Source organism: Sycon ciliatum, chromosome 8 (assembly GCF_964019385.1).
Source record: "Sycon ciliatum chromosome 8, ocSycCili1.1, whole genome shotgun sequence".
NCBI classification, from domain to species: domain Eukaryota; kingdom Metazoa; phylum Porifera; class Calcarea; order Leucosolenida; family Sycettidae; genus Sycon; species Sycon ciliatum.
The window spans coordinates 14,842,087-14,862,462 of record NC_088650.1 but is presented as its reverse complement, the minus strand read 5'-3'; the positions used below and the strand labels follow the sequence as shown (position 1 = coordinate 14,862,462).

Below are 20,376 nucleotides of genomic sequence, written 5' to 3'. Positions count from 1 at the left end.
GCGAAAATCAACGGGAGTCAATACTAAGGGAGTGATGAAGGGTGTATATCCTCTCTTGGTAAAGGGCGCACATCCCCTCCTTTTACAGGGGACGGGTGTACATGTATCTCTCTTCCCTGGTATTAGGCCTTTCCCAAATCGGCCGGCGAAAAATTCGCCGGAAAGTAGCCTTTCCAGAAAATCGCCGATCTTTGGGCCGAATTCTGAGATTTTGCCAAGAAATCGCCGAATATACATGTTTTGCAGGGTCATGGGCAACTGGGCATGACCGCTCGTGCGCGCCCGCGTCACGGCCCGTGGGCATTTCCCAAATCGGCCGGCCAAAACACTGGCCGAAAATAGTGGTTTTGAAGAAATCACCGATCTTTTAGCCGGATACGCAATTTTCGCACTGAATTCGCCGTATAGTGCCTCAATAGCATGCAAATACAATTTCTGTAGCCATTATCTGCATAAGGTGGCTGCGACTTTAGAGCCGAATTTCCACCTTTTGCAGAAATTTTCAGCCGATTCTGGCGATTTTTTCAGCCGATCGAAAAGCCGAATAGGCCAAAATAAATGGCCGATTTGGGAAAGGCCTATCTGATATCCTCTCCCCTGATAAAGGTACATCCCTCCTGTTATAAATTGTGTATATATGCGCATGCCCTCCCCCCCCCCCCCTGATAAAGGGCATAATACAACCTGATAAAGAGCATGGATTGAGTGCGCAGCGGGGTGTGCTTGGCAAACGCTGTGTAGGCTATAGCATAGGTACCAACACCACCATGTCTCCAGTAGGTTGTGGTGTATGAAACTAACTACAGTAAAACCTGTGGCTAACGACCACCCCTTGGTAAAACCTGTGGCTAACGACCACCCCTTGGGGCCAGAGAAAGCGGTCTTCAGTGGCAGGTGGTTCTTAGTTAGATTTTTGCACCGCACAACCAGTATGTGAATGTGAGACCGTCCGTGCCCGGCAAAGTGGTCTGTAGTACCAGGCTGGTCGCTAGTCACGGTGGTCTTTGGTAACAAGATTTACTGGAGTACTTTGCAAGCTGACCAGTGCAAACCGAGACACACGTACAAACATGTAGATGCACGTTCGCACACACACACACACAGGAAGTTGCAAGTAGCGTTCAGCTACATTTTTTGGCACAGACCAACAGAAATGTGTGATTCAAGCGACCGTGAAATGATTCTAAGCCACTGAAACTTCGCCAACAGTTCGCAATGGCAGGAAAGCCACTGAGCCCCTAGTTGGCAAGCAAGCAATCCTATCAATGTGTAAACAGCCCTACCTAGTTCATCAAATAATTGACTGATATTATTAGTATTATCATTAGCCAATAATTAATTAACTGAATTGTTCAAAACCTAACTTGTTGTTTCTTCTAATGTGGAATGAAAAAAAAGTATTTGATCTAGCCCTGTCACGAGTTCAAGGCAAGGTGTACCATGTATAAGTAGCAGGATGGATTCTGAAAAACACAAGCAAATGTGACATCGGCCAACACAGCTGTAAACCAATCGGCGAACGGTATAAAAAAATATAAAAAAAGGCGGACACGGCCAGGATTCGTGATCCGCTTCACGGCTTGCTGAATGAGTAGTTGTCAAAGTATACCTCGGTCCTGCGGGGAAAACGTGGAAAAACAAACGCCTGTTTTAGCGCGCTGGATGAGAAGAAAGCCTGTGCAGCAAGCTTTAGTTCTAAAGAGTGCTGCTCGTGCACATGTATATATCATGCCCTGCTCAATGTAATCCCTTCGCGAAAAGTGGGCACCATTTACTGCCTGTACACCGTCCAGTGTTTCATAAACTGCGAGGGGCTGCCCAATAATCCCCTGCTGCACTAGTTCACATTTACATGTACCGTTATGACCAGGTCCCATTAAAAGCAGCACGGCAGTGCACGGCCTCAGCCAAAAGTACAGATCTCGCAGCGTGTTAATACTCTACATTTGGCAGTGTTGATTATTGATACTGCATAGCCCATGGCGGGGATCTAGCAGCACACAGGGAATTTCCCTTTTTGTATTTGCATCTGCCAGCTTTGCCAGCGGCACACTCACTTTTTACTATTGCGACTCTGCTTGGTGGAATCGGTCCAGTACTCTGAGCGTCGTTTTCTGAGTCGTATATAGTAGGCAAGCAGTGCGAGTATTGCAAGAGCAGCGAGAACACCAATGATGATACCGGCAATGGCACCGCCGCCCAGGCCACTGTCGTCGTCCGTCTCCGTGGGCTGCAGAGTGGGACGTGGCGACACTGAGACAAGACCGTACGCACGCACACACACACGCACACACATGCACACATGCACACGTACACACACACACACACGAACACACATACACGTACACACACACACGCATGTACGCGCGCACACACACACACACACACACACACACACACACACACACACACACACACACACACACAGTAGAAACCACAACCAGAAATGCAATGTTAATATGATGTAATAGTCTTATTGACCTTGCGGTCATGCACTGCAAAAGCAGACCACCTGTATTTTAGAAAGCAGAAATCTCAGATGAAAACACACTTCAGTACAGCTCAATGGAGTCTGATCAATCCAGTCAATGCCAAGCTGGGCAGCCTTGGGACCTGCCAACACAGCGAACTGGTGCAGAATTTGGTGACTTTTGCGATCAAATTTCGTTGAGCAGCACTGTAGTAAGTGTCATGCACCATTATGCACCCACCCACACACATGCACCCACACACACACCCACACACACATGCACCCACACACATGCACCCACACACATGCACACACACACACACATGCACCCACACACATGCACCCACACACATGCACCCACACACATGCACCCACACACATGCACCCACACACATGCACCCACACACATGCACCCACACACATGCACCCACACACATGAACCCACACACATGCACCCACACACATGCACACACACACATGCTGTCATGCACCCACACACATGCACCCACACACATGTACCCCACACACATGCATGTACCCACACACCTCAGACCTCAGACCTCAGACATGCCCATCGCGGAAGCGATGATAGCGAACAGCTATGTTAGACGTAGCAACTTGTGCTGGGATTACACCATTCAACAGCTTGCAAGGCTGATGAATTGACCGCCACTATTTTAAGCTTGGTATCCACCACACAGCTGTTTGAAGTGACTTTTCTGACCCACACACACACACACACACACACACACATGCACACACACATGCACACGCACCCACACACTTGCACCCACACACATGCACCCACCCACACACATGCACCACAAACATGCCCCACCCACACACATGCACCCACACACATGCACCCACACACATGCACACACACACACATGCACACACCCACACACATGCACACACCCACACACATGTACCCACACACATGCACCCACACATGCACCCACCCACATGCCCACATGCATGCACACACACACACCCATACACATGCACCCACACACATGCACCCACACACATGCACCCACCCACACACATGCACCCACCCACACACATTCACACACACACACATGCACCCACCGTCACACATGCACCCACCCACACACATGCACCACACACATGCACCCACACGCACATGCATGCACCCACACACATGCATGCACACACACACACACACCGGCACGCACACACGCACATGCACCCACAAACACACACACACACACATGCACCCACACACATGCACCCCCCTACATACCCACACACATGCACCCACGCACACATGCACACACACACACACATACAGACGGCTAAGCACACATATGCCCAATGATCAGAGGCACTTACAGGATGCTGCAGAGGTCAGACCTGCTGCGCTGAACGATGTCAGCAGCGAATTTGTGATGCTTGATACACTGATACGAGAGAGAACAGCCTCTGCGTCCACGGCCATATTTGTCTCATTGTCCCGTACGAAGAAGTACACTGACAGACTGCAGCAGCAAAGCAAGACAGAGAGAGCGGAATGAACAGAAGGATTGGAAGACGGTGGTTCTTTCAGAACATATACACTGAAGACAGGATGGTGGAATTTTGCAACGCCAACAAGCTGCACCGGAAGACTGGTTGCTTGATCGAGCAAGGACCTGCTGACTGCTTGAATGAGCAAGGTTCTGCCAACTGCTTAGTTGAGCAAGGTTCTGCTAGCCTTCAACCAGGATGGTACTGGCAGTTGTCATAGCTCTGCTGGGTTTGCATTCCTTTATTCTCTATTTGAAAAGTTACCAATTTTTGTATTAGAATTGCGATCAACAGAACGAGCTGAACCAACATTTCACAAAGGCTTTATTGTATTCTAAAATGTTCTTCACCGCCTTCGTATCCACTCGTTTTTTAATTACAGTATAGCCTTTGTGAAATGTCGGCTCAGCTCGTTCTGTTGATCGCTATTCTACGACTATTGTCGGCTCGACGCTAATTTTTGTATTGCACATTCATTGTTTGTATTTTGCCTGTAAAAGAGTCTTGTAAATAGGACACAGCAGGAGTTTTTTTCTTCTTCTTTTCAGCCTCTTTTACGGGCAAATTAACACAATGGTTTAAAATGCAATAAATCATACACTGGAGAAGAAATCAGAAAAAATGCACAGCATGATCCTCATGATAAGCTTCAGTGGGAACATGCTAATAACAATGTTGGTTAGCGTCAATGTGACAGAAGACTAGAGCGTTGCACGGCACTTCAACAACGCCAGGAGTGCAACAGCTTGCACCGGTGAGCCTGGGGGTGCTCGAGAGCACTCAACACGCCAATGAAATCTCTTTTTCTTTAAAAGTCATTTCATTTTTCGTTTTTTGTTAGTTGTTGTGCCAGGCTTGTGATAATTATCATGTTCTGTGATTGCCCGATAAAAGGCTTTTTCACACATCCACGAAGTACCCCTTGTGCCAGAACAAAGCTTTTTTCACTTGACCGTGTGTAGCAGAATTGGATCAATACCAGTATTGATCCCCAAAAAACGAAAACAACAAACATACTGCTTCCGTGCACACTTCATATCTTTTCAAAGCATTCGTCTAGCGATTGAGTTGAATCTTTTACACAACCTTGTTACATTTGCCTTGAGTTTCTTTGGATTAGACTTTTTTTTTTCAAATTTTCATTTCGATTTCATCGTCGAGTTTCATCCCCGGTATCTTTGGTTTTCTTCCTTCTTTCCATGTCACATTGCTTGAATAAACCCGTTTTCAGTACAAAAAATCCTGCAACTAAAAAAGTTACAAAATATAACCAGTATTTACTGTCAAACCGGAAAGTCTAGCGAGTCACAAAGTCTATCGTTTTAATTACCAATCGTTTTTTCGTTATTTGAAGAAACGTTATCGCGAACCCGGTTTCAGATGTCTGTGTAAAGATGCGCATACAGATGGGTGGCCAGGTGGCCATCGTTAAACTTTCTGCACGTTATCGTGCCAAAATTACCAAAACGTTAACTTGTTGGTCATTGAACTTTCCGGTTTTACAGTGCACAGGTTGGTAACGGCTGGCCCGCGGCATGAAAATGAGAAAATCGGGAAATTTCATTGCTGCCGAAATGGCCAGAGGAAAACTTCAGTAGTGTTCACAGAGGAACGCAACCACATACACTGCCTGTACACGCACACTGTAAGCACCCCCGCACACTGGCAGCACTCAGGCAACAGCACTGACACAGAGGAACTACTTACACGCTGCCAGAGCTTGTCTGAGCTGTTACGTTCACCGGGCCGATTTCCAGACTGCTACGAATCCTGGCAGCCAGCTGCTCGTTGGTGTACATGACATCCGCGTCAACCCCGGACAGAGACAAGATGACTATGACAGGGATGGTAGTTGTTGTCGCCTGTATCATACACATACACACACACACACACACACACACACACACATACACACACACACACATGCATGCACGCAAATACACACGTGCCCGCACACACACACACACGCACACATTGCACAAAATCCACAGTTTACATAATTGAACAAGAAAATATAACATACATGGGCGAAGAACTCAATGTCAGGGTTTGGAGAGAGAGAGAGAGAGAGAGAGAGAGAGAGAGAGAGAGAGAGAGAGAGAGAGAGAGAGAGAGAGAGAGAGAGAGAGATGGAGAGAGGGGGGGGGGGGGGGGGGGGAGGGGAGAGAGAGAGAGAGAAGGGAGAAGTGTGGAGAACAATGAAAAAGAGAAGAGAAAGGGGGTAGGTGGAGAACAGTGGAGAATAGAAGATGGGGAAAAGGAAGAAACAGCCAGTGAGAAGGGAGGCACAGGGTGCACTTAACAGCTATGCGACTCCTGCCGCGACTCGCATGGATATACAGTGATCGCTGGGATGCATGCAACTCTGCTTGCACAATGGCCACAATCCAGCTACAGCCATGGCCTCTATCCAATTACAGCCATGGGCAAACTTACACCAGAACTATGGTAGCAGCTTTTCATACTACAAGTCTTTATTTGTGCATGCATTACAAGTTTATCAAGGAACATACGGGTTCTCCTGCTGTTGATGTTATTGGTGGTTGAGCAGATCCTGTGGTCGGTCTTGCTGTCGTGCCACTCACAGCTGCGCTACTACCAGCAGCAGTTGTGCCACCAGCGGAAGTAGCTCCCACGGTTGCTCCAGTTCCCGTGCCTGCAGCAGTTGTAGCAGCAGCAGTTGCACCAGATGCTGTTGTAGCTGCAGAAGTTGTGGCTGCAGCAGTTGCACCAGACGCTGTTGTAGCTGCAGCAGTTGTGGCAGCAGCAGTGGTGGCAGCAGCAGTCGCACCAGACGCTGTTGTAGCTGCCGCAGTTGTGGCAGCAGCAGTTGTGGCAGCAGCAGTTGCACCAGACGCTGTTGTAGCTTCAGCAGTTGTGGCAGCAGCAGTCGCACCAGACGCTGTTGTAACTGCAGCAGTTGTGGCAGCAGCAGTGGTGGCAGCAGCAGTCGCACCAGACGCTGTTGTAACTGCAGCAGTTGTGGCTGCAACAGTTGTGGCTGCAGCAGTTGCACCCGACGCTGTTGTAGCTGCAGCAGTTGTGGCAGCAGCAGTGGTGGCAGCACCTGTTGAACCGGCTGCAGTTGTACCGGCTGCCGTTGTAGCCGCTCTGGTGGTAGCAGCAGCAGTTGTACCAGCCACGGTTGTGGCGCCAGCAGAAGTTGTAGCAGCAGCGGTTGTGCCAGCAATGGTTGTTCCAGCTGCCGTTGTGGCAGCCACGGTTGGAGGAGCTGCTGTTGTAGCAGCTGCTGTCGTGGAAGCTGCAGTTGTGCCAGCTGCAGTTGTGCCAGCTGCAGTTGTTCCAGCCGCTGTTGTAGCAGCTGCAGTCGTGGCAGCTGCAGTTGTTCCAGCCATGGTTGTACCGGCTGCTGTTGTACCAGCTGCAGTCGTGGCAGCCACTGTTGTACCAGCCACAGTTGTTCCTGCTGCTGTTGTAGCAGCTGCGGTTGTAGCAGCTGCTGTTGATGCTGCAGCACTCGTGCCAGCGCCTGTTGTACCGGCTGCAGTCGTAGCAGCTCCAGTTGTAGCGGCTCCAGTTGTAGCGGCTCCAGTTGTAGCAGCTCCTGTCGTAGCAGCAGCAGTTGTAGCAGCGGCAGTTGTAGCAGCGGCAGTCGTAGCAGCTGCAGTTGTGCCGGTCATGGTTGTTCCAGCTGCAGTTGTGGCAGCCAAGGTTGGAGGAGCTGCAGTTGTGCCAGCCGCTGTTGTAGCAGCAGCAGTTGTTCCTGCTGCTGTTGTACCTGCTGCGGTTGTAGGAGCTGCTGTTGTTGCTGCAGCACTTGTGCCAGCACCTGTTGTGCCGGCTGCAGTCGTAGCAGCTCCAGTTGTAGCGGCTCCAGTTGTAGCAGCTGCAGTCGTAGCAGCTCCTGTCGTAGCAGCAGCAGTTGTAGCAGCGGCAGTTGAAGCAGCAGCAGTCGTAGCAGCTGCAGTTGTGCCGGCCATGGTTGTTCCCGCTGCAGTTGTGGCAGCCAAGGTTGGAGGAGCTGCAGTTGTGCCAGCCGCTGTTGTAGCAGCAGCAGTTGTTCCTGCTGCTGTTGTAGCTGCTGCGGTTGTAGGAGCTGCTGTTGTTGCTCCAGCACTCGTGCCAGCGCCTGTTGTACCGGCTGCAGTCGTAGCAGCTCCGGTTGTAGCGGCTCCAGTTGTAGCAGCTCCAGTTGTAGCGGCTGCTGTTGTTGCAGCAGCAGTTGAAGCAGCAGCAGTCGTACCAGCCGCAGTTGTAGCAGCCCCTGTTGTGGCTGCCTGGGTAGTTGCTCCTGGACTTGACACTCCAGGAGTGGTGAAAGCTGGTATTGAAACTGTTGGACTAGAGGGGCCAAACGTTGGGACTGATGGCGTGGTGACAATGGGCAAAGAAGGTGTTGAAACAGCTGGAGTCGTCACCAGCGGAGTTGCTACCGTGGGAGTTGTAAAGCCAAATGTAGGCACAGATGGGGTAGAGACAATTGGCACAGATGGTGTAGTGACAATTGGCACAGATGGAGTTGAAACTCCCGGGGTTGTTACAGCCGGAGTTGTCACGGCGGGAGTTGTCACAGCCGGGGTTGTTACAGCCGGAGTTGTCACGGCGGGAGTTGTCACAGCCGGAGTTGTTACTGCCGGAGTTGTTACTGGTTGAGTTGAGAAACCGAAGGTGGGTACGATAGGTGTGGTCACAGGAGGAGTAGCAGCAACCGTAGTTGTCGCCTGGACTGTAGGTGTTGTCTGGGCAGTGGCTGCCGTTGTTCCCAGGGGCAGTGTGGTTGGAATCGGGAAACATCCCACTGGAACTCCTGTGGGCAGATTGGGAATGCTCACACTGGGGAAACCTGTGGGTATGCTTGGGAAACCAGTTGGCACGCTGGGAAAGTTGGTGGGAACAGTTGGGACACTTCCAAGATCAACAGTTGGTATACTTGGAAAACCTGTTGGAATATCCACAGTGGGGAAACTACCTGTTGGAATGTCGAAAGTAGGGAAACCTGTTGGAATATCGACTGTAGGTATTGATGGAACAGAACCTGTAGGAATATTGAATGTTGGAAAGTCTGTTGGGAAACTTGGTAGAGAACCTATTGTAGGAGGACTGCCAGTTGGAATATCAAACGTTGGAAGACTGCCCGCTGTAGGGAAACCAGTTGGAATATTTCCTGTAGGAAGATCAACTGTTGGGAAACTTCCAATTGGGAATGTGAATGCACCCGTTCCTGGATTGAATGTGGGAACTCCAATATACTCATATCCTGGTGGACAGCTGACAACTGGAATAGTTGGCGGGGCTGCAGCAAACACAGAAGAAAGTATGAAAATGTAAGCACATATTCATAGAAAGTGAAAACTTCACATTTGGAGTGTCACTTGCTCAAAAAAGATCATTTTGAAATTATTCATTTCCTCCTGATACCCCTACCCTCTCCCACGTCCTACCCTGACAAATGTTCATACATGAACACTGACACTTGCGTTGGTCCTTTCAATAGACTTACTCAGGTCACGTCACTTTTTAGTTTAGGTCAACACCACTTGAACCCCTGCCATCAAGTCACAAAATGTCATCGACAAAAAGAGGATATTTCCAGAAGACCTCTTTGTTTCAGTATGTTTTTAATAAAATTTCAATCAGTGTTTTCTCTGAAATGTGTGGGAACTCAATGCCAGCAGACAGATAAAAAGGGGTTTGCAGAGGAGTGATGATTTACCTGGTGTTGTAGGACTTGGTGGGGTTGTTGGCGGAGACGTTGGGGCGCCTCCAGTTGTTGCCACCGGGGTGGACACACGAGGTGTTGTCGGCGCTGCAGGAGTGCTGGTTGGGGCACGGGCTGTTGTTGTTGCTCCCAGTGGCAGCGTGGTCGGAATTGGGAAACATCCTACAGGAACTCCAGTCGGCAGATTTGGAATGCTCACACTGGGGAAACCTGTGGGTATGCTTGGGAAACCAGTTGGCACGCTGGGAAAGTTGGTGGGAACAGTTGGGACACTTCCAAGATCAACCGTTGGAATACTTGGAAAACCTGTTGGAATATCCACAGTGGGGAAACTACCTGTTGGAATATCGAAAGTAGGGAAACCTGTTGGAATATCGACTGTAGGTATTGATGGAACAGAACCTGTAGGAATATTGAATGTTGGAAAGTCTGTTGGGAAGCTTGGTAGAGAACCTATTGTAGGAGGACTGCCAGTTGGAATATCAAACGTTGGAAGACTGCCCACTGTAGGGAAACCAGTTGGAATATTTCCTGTAGGAAGATCAACTGTTGGGAAACTTCCAATTGGGAATGTGAATGCACCAGTTCCTGGATTGAATGTGGGAACTCCAATGTATTCATATCCTGGTGGACAGCTGACGACTGGAATAGTTGGTGGAGCTGCAGCAAACACAGAAGAAAGTATGGTAGTGTTAGCACATGCTCAAAGAGAGATTGTGAGAATCTCAATTACGGATTATTGAAGAAAGCAGAAATCCTTCAACACCGCCTGATCATCCCCACTATCATTCCATCGCAACTCTTGCAGGAGAAGTTCTTACGCATGTGCTGACTTGCAGGGAGAATTCTAAATGCATCAGCTGCAAATGATTTGTTTTTTCACGGCTGACCGTAGCGAAAGAGTGCAAAAAACGTACTTGTCACTCAAAAATATGTTATTGCATTTGCTCTTGTTCTGCGCAACTCCGTTGAACCTGCCATCGTGGTCTTTGTTTTCCTCGTGACAGTTGAAGTTGCCCACCCACCCACCCTGGTTTCATGGGGGTCTTCTGCTGTCCTTCTTGATATTCTATGCCGATGTGTGCGGCTTATGATTCTGACATACACCGGTTATTACATACAATTTCTTGTTGTCTCTCTTCTTGGGTCCGACTGGCAGCTCGGCAGGAATTAATGAAGTAGAAAGTTTTTTTGGCCGAAAGTTGTGTTTTTCCTCTCGCCCGGTTGAACGGTCGTGGCTAGGAATGTACGGAGTCATTGTGTGCAGGCGCTCCCCTGCTGCCCAGTCACACATACTCACCACTGGCCATGCTGTTTCACTTGATTTTGCGGCCTTCCTCCCGCTTGATGGCGGTTCTTGATTGGTTTAAACGTTATCGGCTATTTTTCTATTATGTGGCTGCTTCTACTCATTTCAGGAAAACCACTACGGTGGTGAGTGTGATATGTTCTAAGTACTGCAATGACAACAATATGCTATCATCGTGCATTAGATAGGATCCATTAGAAAAAGGGTTTGCAGAGGAGTGATGATTTACCTGGTGTTGTAGGACTGGGTGGGGTTGTTGGCGGAGACGTTGGGGCGCCTCCAGTTGTTGCCACCGGGGTGGACACACGAGGTGTTGCCGGTGGTGCAGGAGTGCTGGTTGGGGCACGGCCCGTTGTCGTTGCTCCCAGTGGCAGTGTGGTCGGAATTGGGAAACATCCCGCTGGAACTCCTGTTGGCAGATTTGGAATGCTCACACTGGGGAAACCTGTGGGTATGCTTGGGAAACCAGTTGGCACACTGGGAAAGTTTGTGGGAACAGTTGGGACACTTCCAAGATCAACAGTTGGAATACTTGGAAAACCTGTTGGAATATCCACAGTGGGGAAACTACCTGTTGGAATGTCGAAAGTAGGGAAACCTGTTGGAATATCGACTGTAGGTATTGATGGAACAGAACCTGTAGGAATATTGAATGTTGGAAAGTCTGTTGGGAAACTTGGTAGAGAACCTATTGTAGGAGGACTGCCAGTTGGAATATCAAACGTTGGAAGACTGCCCACTGTAGGGAAACCAGTTGGAATATTTCCTGTAGGAAGATCAACTGTTGGGAAACTTCCAATTGGGAATGTGAATGCACCCGTTCCTGGATTGAATGTGGGAACTCCAATGTATTCATATCCTGGTGGACAGCTGACTACTGGAATAGTTGGTGGAGCTGCAGCGAACACAGAAGAGAGAATTGAGATCTCAAGACAAAGCAATACTTCTATACATTCGAAGCGCCAGCACCCCAAATCAAGACTTTTTTATTTTCCGTGGCGGGAAAACGAGCTTTTCCAGGTATCTACAGCCTGTAGAAATTCAACGCTGAGAATTTCCAACTATTGTCCGGCTTTGGTCCTCTGCCACCGACCTATCCTTTGAAGGAGAATGCTGAAACCAGTTGGTTGCTCTTCAGTAGTTCTTTCTCTATCGTATACATATTTTTGTATGTCGACACATGCCGTGTGCGACGACGTAGACACTTCTCAACACTTGAGTGACTTGAATTTGGCCATGATGACCGAATGTCATTGGACCGTGGAGTCGAGTAGAGGGCTCAGGCTCGATCGGCACAACGGGTACGTATAGCACAAGGGTAGGGCTAATGATATATCAAGTTGTTTGCTGTGCACAACCTTGGGGCGGAATTCGGCACGAAATTCTCTGCTCACCAACTGTTGAGTATACCATGCAATACGTAGGTTTAAACTCATATTACAGTGCTATCACGGTTGCAACCCTCTTTCAAATGGTGACATAGCCAACAACCACATAATCCATATCAAATCTTGCCCCTTGTTTTCTTTCTATGTGTGAATAATAGAAATAATACCAGTCCTAATCATTGGAAAATGCAAATCACGGTCTATTATCGACACATCGTACTGTCGCGGACATGGAAATCCAGTCGATTGACCGGGGCCGGCGCCCTCAGCGCGTACAGAACGTTGCATGCAGTGCACATGTTGATCCAATGCGACCATCAGCAGCGCATGATAAACCGTGCTACGGCTGCATGGCCAGCGCCCTGGGGCCGCTATCCGTGCGACCTGATTTCCATGTCCACGACAGTAGTACCATGCAGCCTGGTAGTGCATTTGGAGCAGGAAAGTGAATGGTAGCACTGCGGTGGTGAACACATGAGCTGATGACAACCATCGTCATCTTGTTGGTTTGTGTTGTCTCCAGTTCATTGCAAGTTGAACGAGGAATGAACGTCTACTCTTTCTTTCCAAAACTGGCTGGGCACACGCCAATGAGACGGAAGCTAGTGCCAAACCAGTCCTTGGAAGTTTTGTTGTGCTGCTGGACTTTCAATCATCATGTAAAGTATATTCCGGTTTCTGAGTCTTCGTGTGCGCCTGAAGAGCTACACTGTGTAGAGATGTTGGAAGTTTATCCTGCTCACGACACTGCACCAAGTACAAGCACTTCCTCAGCACTGCCTGAGCCCTGTTCTGTGTTCCCTGTGACCAGGAGAAGCAACTAGAAATTGGAGCTTGAGCTGGAACGCTGGTGCTCTCTCTCTCTCTCTCTCTCTCTCTCTCTCTCTCTCTCTCTCTCTCTCTCTCTCTCTCTCTCTCTCTCTCTCTCTCTTCGTCACGTTCTGCCACTGTCCGAAACCGGTGCATGTGCTAGCATGTCGAAGCGCATTGTGTCTGAGTCACGTACTCACTCTCCTGCTCCTCCCTCATATGCCCAAGACAGTATGACCAACTGTGAATACAGTTCATGCCGCATGTGAACTTGTGTGATTCTCTTGTAGTAAGCTGCCACGTGTGTACTTGCACGTGTTGTGTACATGTGTGTGTGTGTGTGTGTTTGTGTGTGCGCGTGTGTGTGTATCTATGGGACTGCGTTCTCCTATTCTCTCTCCGGTGCCTTCGAGGCCCACGCAACCCTTGTGGCAGTGGCTCGACAGCACAGGGCAGGTGTGTGTGCGCGCGTGCATGGGTATATGTGGGTGTGTGTGTGCGCGCGCGCGCGTGTGCATGCGCATGTGTGGGTGTGCGTGCGTGCATGCAGATGTGTGTGTGGGGGTGTGCGCACGCTGATGCTCAGCTCTCCAGAATTATGTCCGTGTGCGTAGCCAGTGTATGGTGGCAACATAGCCTTCCTTCATGTATATGTGTATGCGCATACTATTTGGGATGCTTTACTGTTTTTGGTGGGATCCAGTTACATAGTTTTCTGTTCAATTATTTATGTTTATACAGCTGCTGTATTTGTAGTGCAACTTTATGTCTTTCTGCTGGTCAAATTGTCGTCTTGATGGTGTTCTAATACTGATATACATAGAAAATATTACCCTCAGAAAGTATGCTCGTTGTGAAGTTGTCCTTCTTTGGGCTCAAACCATTGCTCGTGTATAGGTAGATACATATCAGTGGGTTCGATTGGTGGCGAGAGGTCAGCCTAAATTGTTTGGGGCGGAATTCGGCACGAAATCCACGCTGAGTACTTTTTGACGACGAGTTGCGTCGGTCTTGAAAACTCTGGCGAGAAAGCGAGGAAAATGATGTCGCTTGGAGCTTTCCGCGAAACTGAGGGCAGCTAATGCCCGCACCTTCCCAAACATTGCCTCGGAACAAGACGATACCACCAGGGAAGCTCTTGTGAGCAAGGGATAAAATAGTCTCTTTTTGGCGATATTGAGCTGAGTTTCAAATTTCCCGGGCCTGGGGTCGGATTTGGAAAATAAAAGTGCAACTTTTAGGGCTCTTTTTCGGTGCTGGCGCTTCGCCTGTATAATCACCGCATGGGATACTGTAAAGCACGACATTTTCGGACGAAATTTATTTTCGTTCGATTTCGTATACGGCCTTTTTTGTACTAAAATTAATTCCGTACTAAAATTTGTTCATGTGTACTGCTTGCGAACATGTGCATTTAGTATGTACGAATATAAAATCCGTACGAAAGGTCGAAATTCGGCTTTGTCCGAAAATATTTCCGTCCGAAAATTCCCTGCTATACAGTAACAGAATAATAGAATTTGGAAGTGACAGTCGACGATTTATGCAGCTTACTTTTAGAGAAACATTTTTTTGCGGAAATCATCACAACCCAAATTTTACTGCTCTTGACGATGTGATAAATATACGTCAAAAATTAGTAGACAACCACAATCAAAAAAATGAGCTGAACCGACATTTGTGTACTTTATTCATGCAATGTAGAACGGTGGAGACTATGTGCTTGATTGCGGTTACCGTATTATCTCTAATATAAGCACAGTCTCCAATAATAGCACGTCTCCAATAATAGAACACCTTGGGGCGGCATTCAAAAAATAAAGTGCTCAGTCTCCATTATAAGCACACTGTGCAAAATTCATTATCTGTACAGACGAAAAAACCCTGAAATGTGTGTGTCTGACATGAATTTGGCATGGCAACATGCCTCTGAAATGAGGTTGAAACATTAATGGAACAGTCTCCAATAAAGGAACGTCTCCATTAATAGCACGGGGCAGAGGTACATTGAAAAAATAAAGGACCGTGCTGATATTAGAGATAATACGGTATCAAATTATTGTCTCCTCACCGTTTGTTTAAAAATAAGTAGTTTGGATCTTTAGGCGAGACCAAAATAAAATCGAGATTCCCGGTCAGGACCCATGTGAAATTGGTGCGGGCGGGCGAATTGTATTCTTTATTTTTTTCCCATGTACATGTATGTACATGACTATAATGTGTGCATGCCATGTTGAACTTTTTTTCACAGCATTTTCCGGTAATGTTTTTCAATTTTTTTTACAGACAACAGGTACGCGGTTTACCCGTTCAATTATTCTATATTTCGACCAACGATGACCCTGATCTCTACATCTGGGAGCCGTACAAGCTCAGGTTTGTGTGACTCCACGTCACAGATCTACTCACACGATCAGTACTGTACATGTATGAATTGTTCAAAAAAACAAATTGGCTTTGGCTCGATTTTGGTGCGGGAGGGCCCGGGAATGTCTATTTTTTGGTCTCGCCTTAGAGGGAAAGCAGTGTAAATCCATGTTGTAACGGCTTGCCAGAACACACTTTGAACAAACAGCCCTCCGGACAAATGTAGATGAAATGATTGCCCTGTTCTTCAGGAAAGGACAGATGTTCGTCGGAGTTCCGTTTCAATGTTATTGGATACTGCTACACTTGAGTAGAATCATAGTATATTTAAAAAGTAAAAAGAATGATGTTCATATCCACACTTTTAAAGCGATTTTGTGGAGTATTGAATAACTGGGAAGACAACTAATTTACCTGGCGTGGTCTGACGAGGTTGAGTTGTTGCCTGAGATGTTGTTACACCACCAGTGGCAAAGAGCGGGGTTGTTGAAGCAACTGCTTGTGGTGTTGTCGGCGCTGCAGGAGTGCTGGTTGGTGCGCGGCCCGTTGTTGTTGCTCCCAGTGGCAACGTGGTCGGAATTGGGAAACATCCTGCTGGAACTCCAGTTGGCAGATTGGGAATGCTCACACTGGGGAAACCTGTGGGTATGCTTGGGAAACCAGTTGGCACGCTGGGAAAGTTGGTGGGAACAGTTGGGACACTTCCAAGATCAACAGTTGGTATACTTGGAAAACCTGTTGGAATATCCACAGTGGGGAAACTACCTGTTGGAATGTCGAAAGTAGGGAAACCTGTTGGAATATCGACTGTAGGTATTGATGGAACAGAACCTGTAGGAATATTGAATGTTGGAAAGTCTGTTGGGAAACTTGGTAGAGAACCTATTGTAGGAGGACTGCCAGTTGGAATATCAAACGTTGGAAGACTGCCCACTGTAGGGAAACCAGTTGGTATATTTCCTGTAGGAAGATCTACTGTTGGGAAACTTCCAATTGGGAATGTGAATGCACCAGTTCCTGGATTGAATGTGGGAACTCCAATGTATTCATATCCTGGTGGACAGCTGACTGGCTGGGTAACCGGTGGGGTGACTGGTGGAGGAGTTGCAGCTGCAAGTACAGAACACAGATGCAGGAAAGGCTTCAGAAATGCAGATTTTGACATGATGCCCAAGTACTCTGCAGTGACATGAAGTTAACATGAATGCAACCATTTCACGTAGAATGACTATTTTTGACACTAATGCATGTCACTTGACATCGAAAAGACATCCTTTAGACGACCAGTCATACAGTGCCTACATATAACTCCTGTGTTTCGTGTAACTCTGGTGTCACACAATATACCGGAAAAGAAACACACAAAACAAGAAGCAGGAGCTGAGCTTTGCAGACTTCCAGATGTTCTCTATTCAAGCACAAGTCTCCATTACTAGCGCAGTCTCTATTACTGGAGCACCGCGAGCACCTTTCGAAACATTATAAGCACAGTCTCTATTATTAGCACGGTCTCAGTGGAATTCGGCGTTGCATGCATGATATCTAGCATGGATTTCTTCCTCCTCTGTAGAGAATTATTGGTTGAAAAAAATGCAAGCACCGTCTCCATTATAAGCGCAGTCTCCATTAATGGCATGGGGTAGAGGGGAGTCATTATTAGCATGGGGACGAGGGGAGTCATTATTAGCATGGGGTAGAGGGGAGTCATTATTAGCATGGGGTAGAGGGGAGTCATTATTAGCATGGGGTAGAGGGGAGTCATTATTGGCATGGGGTAGAGGGGAGTCATTATTAGCATGGGGTAGAGGGGAGTCATTATTAGCATGGGGACGAGGGGAGTCATTATTGGCATGGGGTAGAGGAGAGTTGAAAATATAGAAGCACAGCGCTTACAAAAAAATATATGCAGGAACTGGTTTGATGTGTGTGTGCGTGCGTGTAATAAGTTCAAGGATCGAACTTTACAGGACATATCAGCCAATAGCCTCAGTTAAGGCTCACTTAAATCGGGTCGGTAACATTGAGAAACACAATACACTCAGAGCTGGCAGCATGTCTTTTTAAATGTCAATCAGTTCAGATGTCTTCTATGGAAGTACAACACCTTTCTCAAGCGTAGGAGGCGAAGTGCGGTTTAGGAGATGGTACGATATTGATACGATCCAGTCTGTATCGATTATCTATTTTTTCTCTTTCCCCCTTTCTTTCTTTGCATCTTTGCTCTTGATCCGTAATTGGATTCTCCCTCACTTCCTTCTATGTGTGAAATTAAAGAATAAATACGCGAGGTCTGGATCAGATATGTTCTACAGGACTTACTTCTGAACGGCGTGGTAACGGGAAAGCTTGGAGCAAAAGAGATTGCGCCAGTCTGCTCGCAGACACCAGTGGTAGGGCTGAGGCTGCACTGAGCGAAACGCTGCGGGTTACATGTCAACGTCGGGTCCCCACAACGCGTAAGATAGTCCACCGAGATGGTCGTCGCGTTCGGAAAGTTTGTGTCGACGCAGTACGGCTCGCCACAGCACTCCCGTGGTATGGACATACACCCTGGCAGTGACAATGCGACACACAACATTCATTCAGCACTTCTACTTAAACACGCTACGCTATTGAACAAGGCATGGCCGCAGGTTAGGAAGTAAATGTGTTGGGAATCAACAGTTAATCAAGAGAGCACCGAAAAACAAGTATGTATGCTTTTGTTGTCGTATTGTATCCAGCAAACATTTGTGCGCACCATGGGATTGTCTTTCCAGTCAAAGTTCATAGTTCAACGTAATTTGGGCCACATCCCTTGGGGGAAATGTGCATGAACACCCCCAAACTTCAGCTGAATTTTGACTGTTGTAAAAACATCGAGCATTGCAAAATTAGCAGCACTCTTTGCCAAGCATGATCGCATGGCCACATTACAACATGTTTTGATCGTTTACAAACCCCCAAAGCATTTCCATCGAATTTTTAGACCGTGATCCCATGATCACAACTTACTGGCAATCGTAACAGTTGGAGGTGGAGCTGAATAAACAAAGACACACACACACACATAATACAAACACGAAGCAATCCGTGATCTCGTTGGTGGTTTAAAGTTTGAGCCACAGACGCATAAACAAGCATTATAGCATGATCAAATCAGCCAGTTTATCACTAAACAATCATCCAGTCTATTACCAAGCAGTTGCAAATGAACTCAAACTCCGTACACCTAGCTCAGCTGGTTAGGCCATATCAGCGGAGCTCAGAACCACCGGGCAACCATGTGGCCATGCTAGCATCTATTGAACAACAATGTATTCCCCATCGGCTCAACGCATCAATGTCAGAGTGGCCTGATATTGCAAAACACTGCAAAACACTGCAAGAAAGTGCACAGGATGGTGCACAGCAGATCAGTTCATGGACACAGTGCATTCCTGGCAGCAGTGCTAAATTCATGCGCCAACACTTGCACAGCATGTCTTGATCCTCAACGGAGGATTGCGGGCATTCAGCCCCCCCCCCCCCGCACCCAGGCCGTGAACGAATTGCGACGAAAACCTGTTGAGGAAATCAACATGCAAACTACACTGACTTAGTTGTCCCTACCTTGAGTTGTCGGCAGACTCTGTGCCTGCGTTGTTGCGCCCAGTGGCAGTGTGGTTGGAATCGGGAAACATCCTACAGGAACTCCAGTTGGCAGATTGGGAATGCTCACACTGGGGAAACCTGTGGGTATGCTTGGGAAACCAGTTGGCACACTGGGAAAGTTGGTGGGAACAGTTGGGACACTTCCAAGATCAACAGTTGGTATACTTGGAAAACCTGTTGGAATATCCACAGTGGGGAAACTACCTGTTGGAATGTCGAAAGTAGGGAAACCTGTTGGAATATCGACGGTAGGTATTGATGGAACAGAACCTGTAGGAATATTGAATGTTGGAAAGTCTGTTGGGAAACTTGGTAGAGAACCTATTGTAGGAGGACTGCCAGTTGGAATATCAAACGTTGGAAGACTGCCCACTGTAGGGAAACCAGTTGGAATATTTCCTGTAGGAAGATCAACTGTTGGGAAACTTCCAATTGGGAATGTGAATGCACCAGTTCCTGGATTGAATGTGGGAAATCCAATGTATTCATAACCTGGTGGACAGGTGACTGGCTGAGTGACCGTTGGAGTGACTGATGGAGTGACTGGAGGAGGAGCAGGTGCTGCAGGGCAAACCGATTGAAGGCAAACACAAGAAAAAGGCCCATTAAAATGTGTGAGAGAAATGGTCATCTCTTTTTTTGTGGCCATAGTGAGATTTGAAACTGCTTGGTATAGGCTGCACATGAAAATGTAGCGGCAGTTAAAGGGTTAAGACCTAGTTCTCATTTGGTTGAATATGGATGCACTTGCTCGACCACTATAATAGTTGTGGCAACGGCCATTCTGACCATGTGAACTTTCCGACCTTGCATCAGCACACAGGGCAGTCAAGATCAATTACAGTCACGAAATATTTTTTTTTTAAAGCGAAGAGTGTCATGGTATAATATCCTCTTTCATGGACAAGATAAACACAAGAATGAATATTTTCCCAAGTGTTCCACAAAATTTCCACAACATGGTACACGGTATCGGAGCGATCAATTCACAACCATGATTGTAGTGCACGCAACCAACCTATCACTGAACCGGTCTGCGGGATGCTGTACAGTGTCAAGCAAGCAATGTGAACTGCCGTACGGTTTATTTTGCAGATAAGAGCTTGCAATGACCGGCACCCTCGCGTGAATTTGAGCTCACAATGTCGTGCCAACAGAAGACTGGATGCAAATGTTCTATTTCTTACAT

The 20,376-nt window shown here is 47.6% G+C and overlaps 1 protein-coding gene across 1 annotated transcript in view; it reads right to left on the bottom strand.

Moving 5' to 3' along the window:
• Nucleotides 1-1,108: 1,108 nt before the first annotated feature.
• The window catches only part of LOC135823784 (mucin-2-like), a 29,151-nt gene continuing 9,883 nt past the window's right edge, over nt 1,109-20,376 (bottom strand). Inside the window, exons 9-19 of the mRNA XM_065336629.1 lie at nt 19,146-19,748; nt 18,549-18,575; nt 17,874-18,104; nt 15,969-16,664; nt 11,219-11,884; nt 9,675-10,340; nt 6,514-9,254; nt 5,708-5,862; nt 3,827-3,972; nt 2,058-2,253; nt 1,109-1,616 (exon numbers count right to left, since the gene is read on the bottom strand). Of these exons, the coding sequence (XP_065192701.1) occupies nt 1,574-1,616; nt 2,058-2,253; nt 3,827-3,972; nt 5,708-5,862; nt 6,514-9,254; nt 9,675-10,340; nt 11,219-11,884; nt 15,969-16,664; nt 17,874-18,099 (5,535 nt within the window). The 5' untranslated portion in view covers nt 18,100-18,104; nt 18,549-18,575; nt 19,146-19,748 and the 3' untranslated portion in view covers nt 1,109-1,573. The remainder of the gene's footprint in view (nt 1,617-2,057; nt 2,254-3,826; nt 3,973-5,707; nt 5,863-6,513; nt 9,255-9,674; nt 10,341-11,218; nt 11,885-15,968; nt 16,665-17,873; nt 18,105-18,548; nt 18,576-19,145; nt 19,749-20,376) is intronic.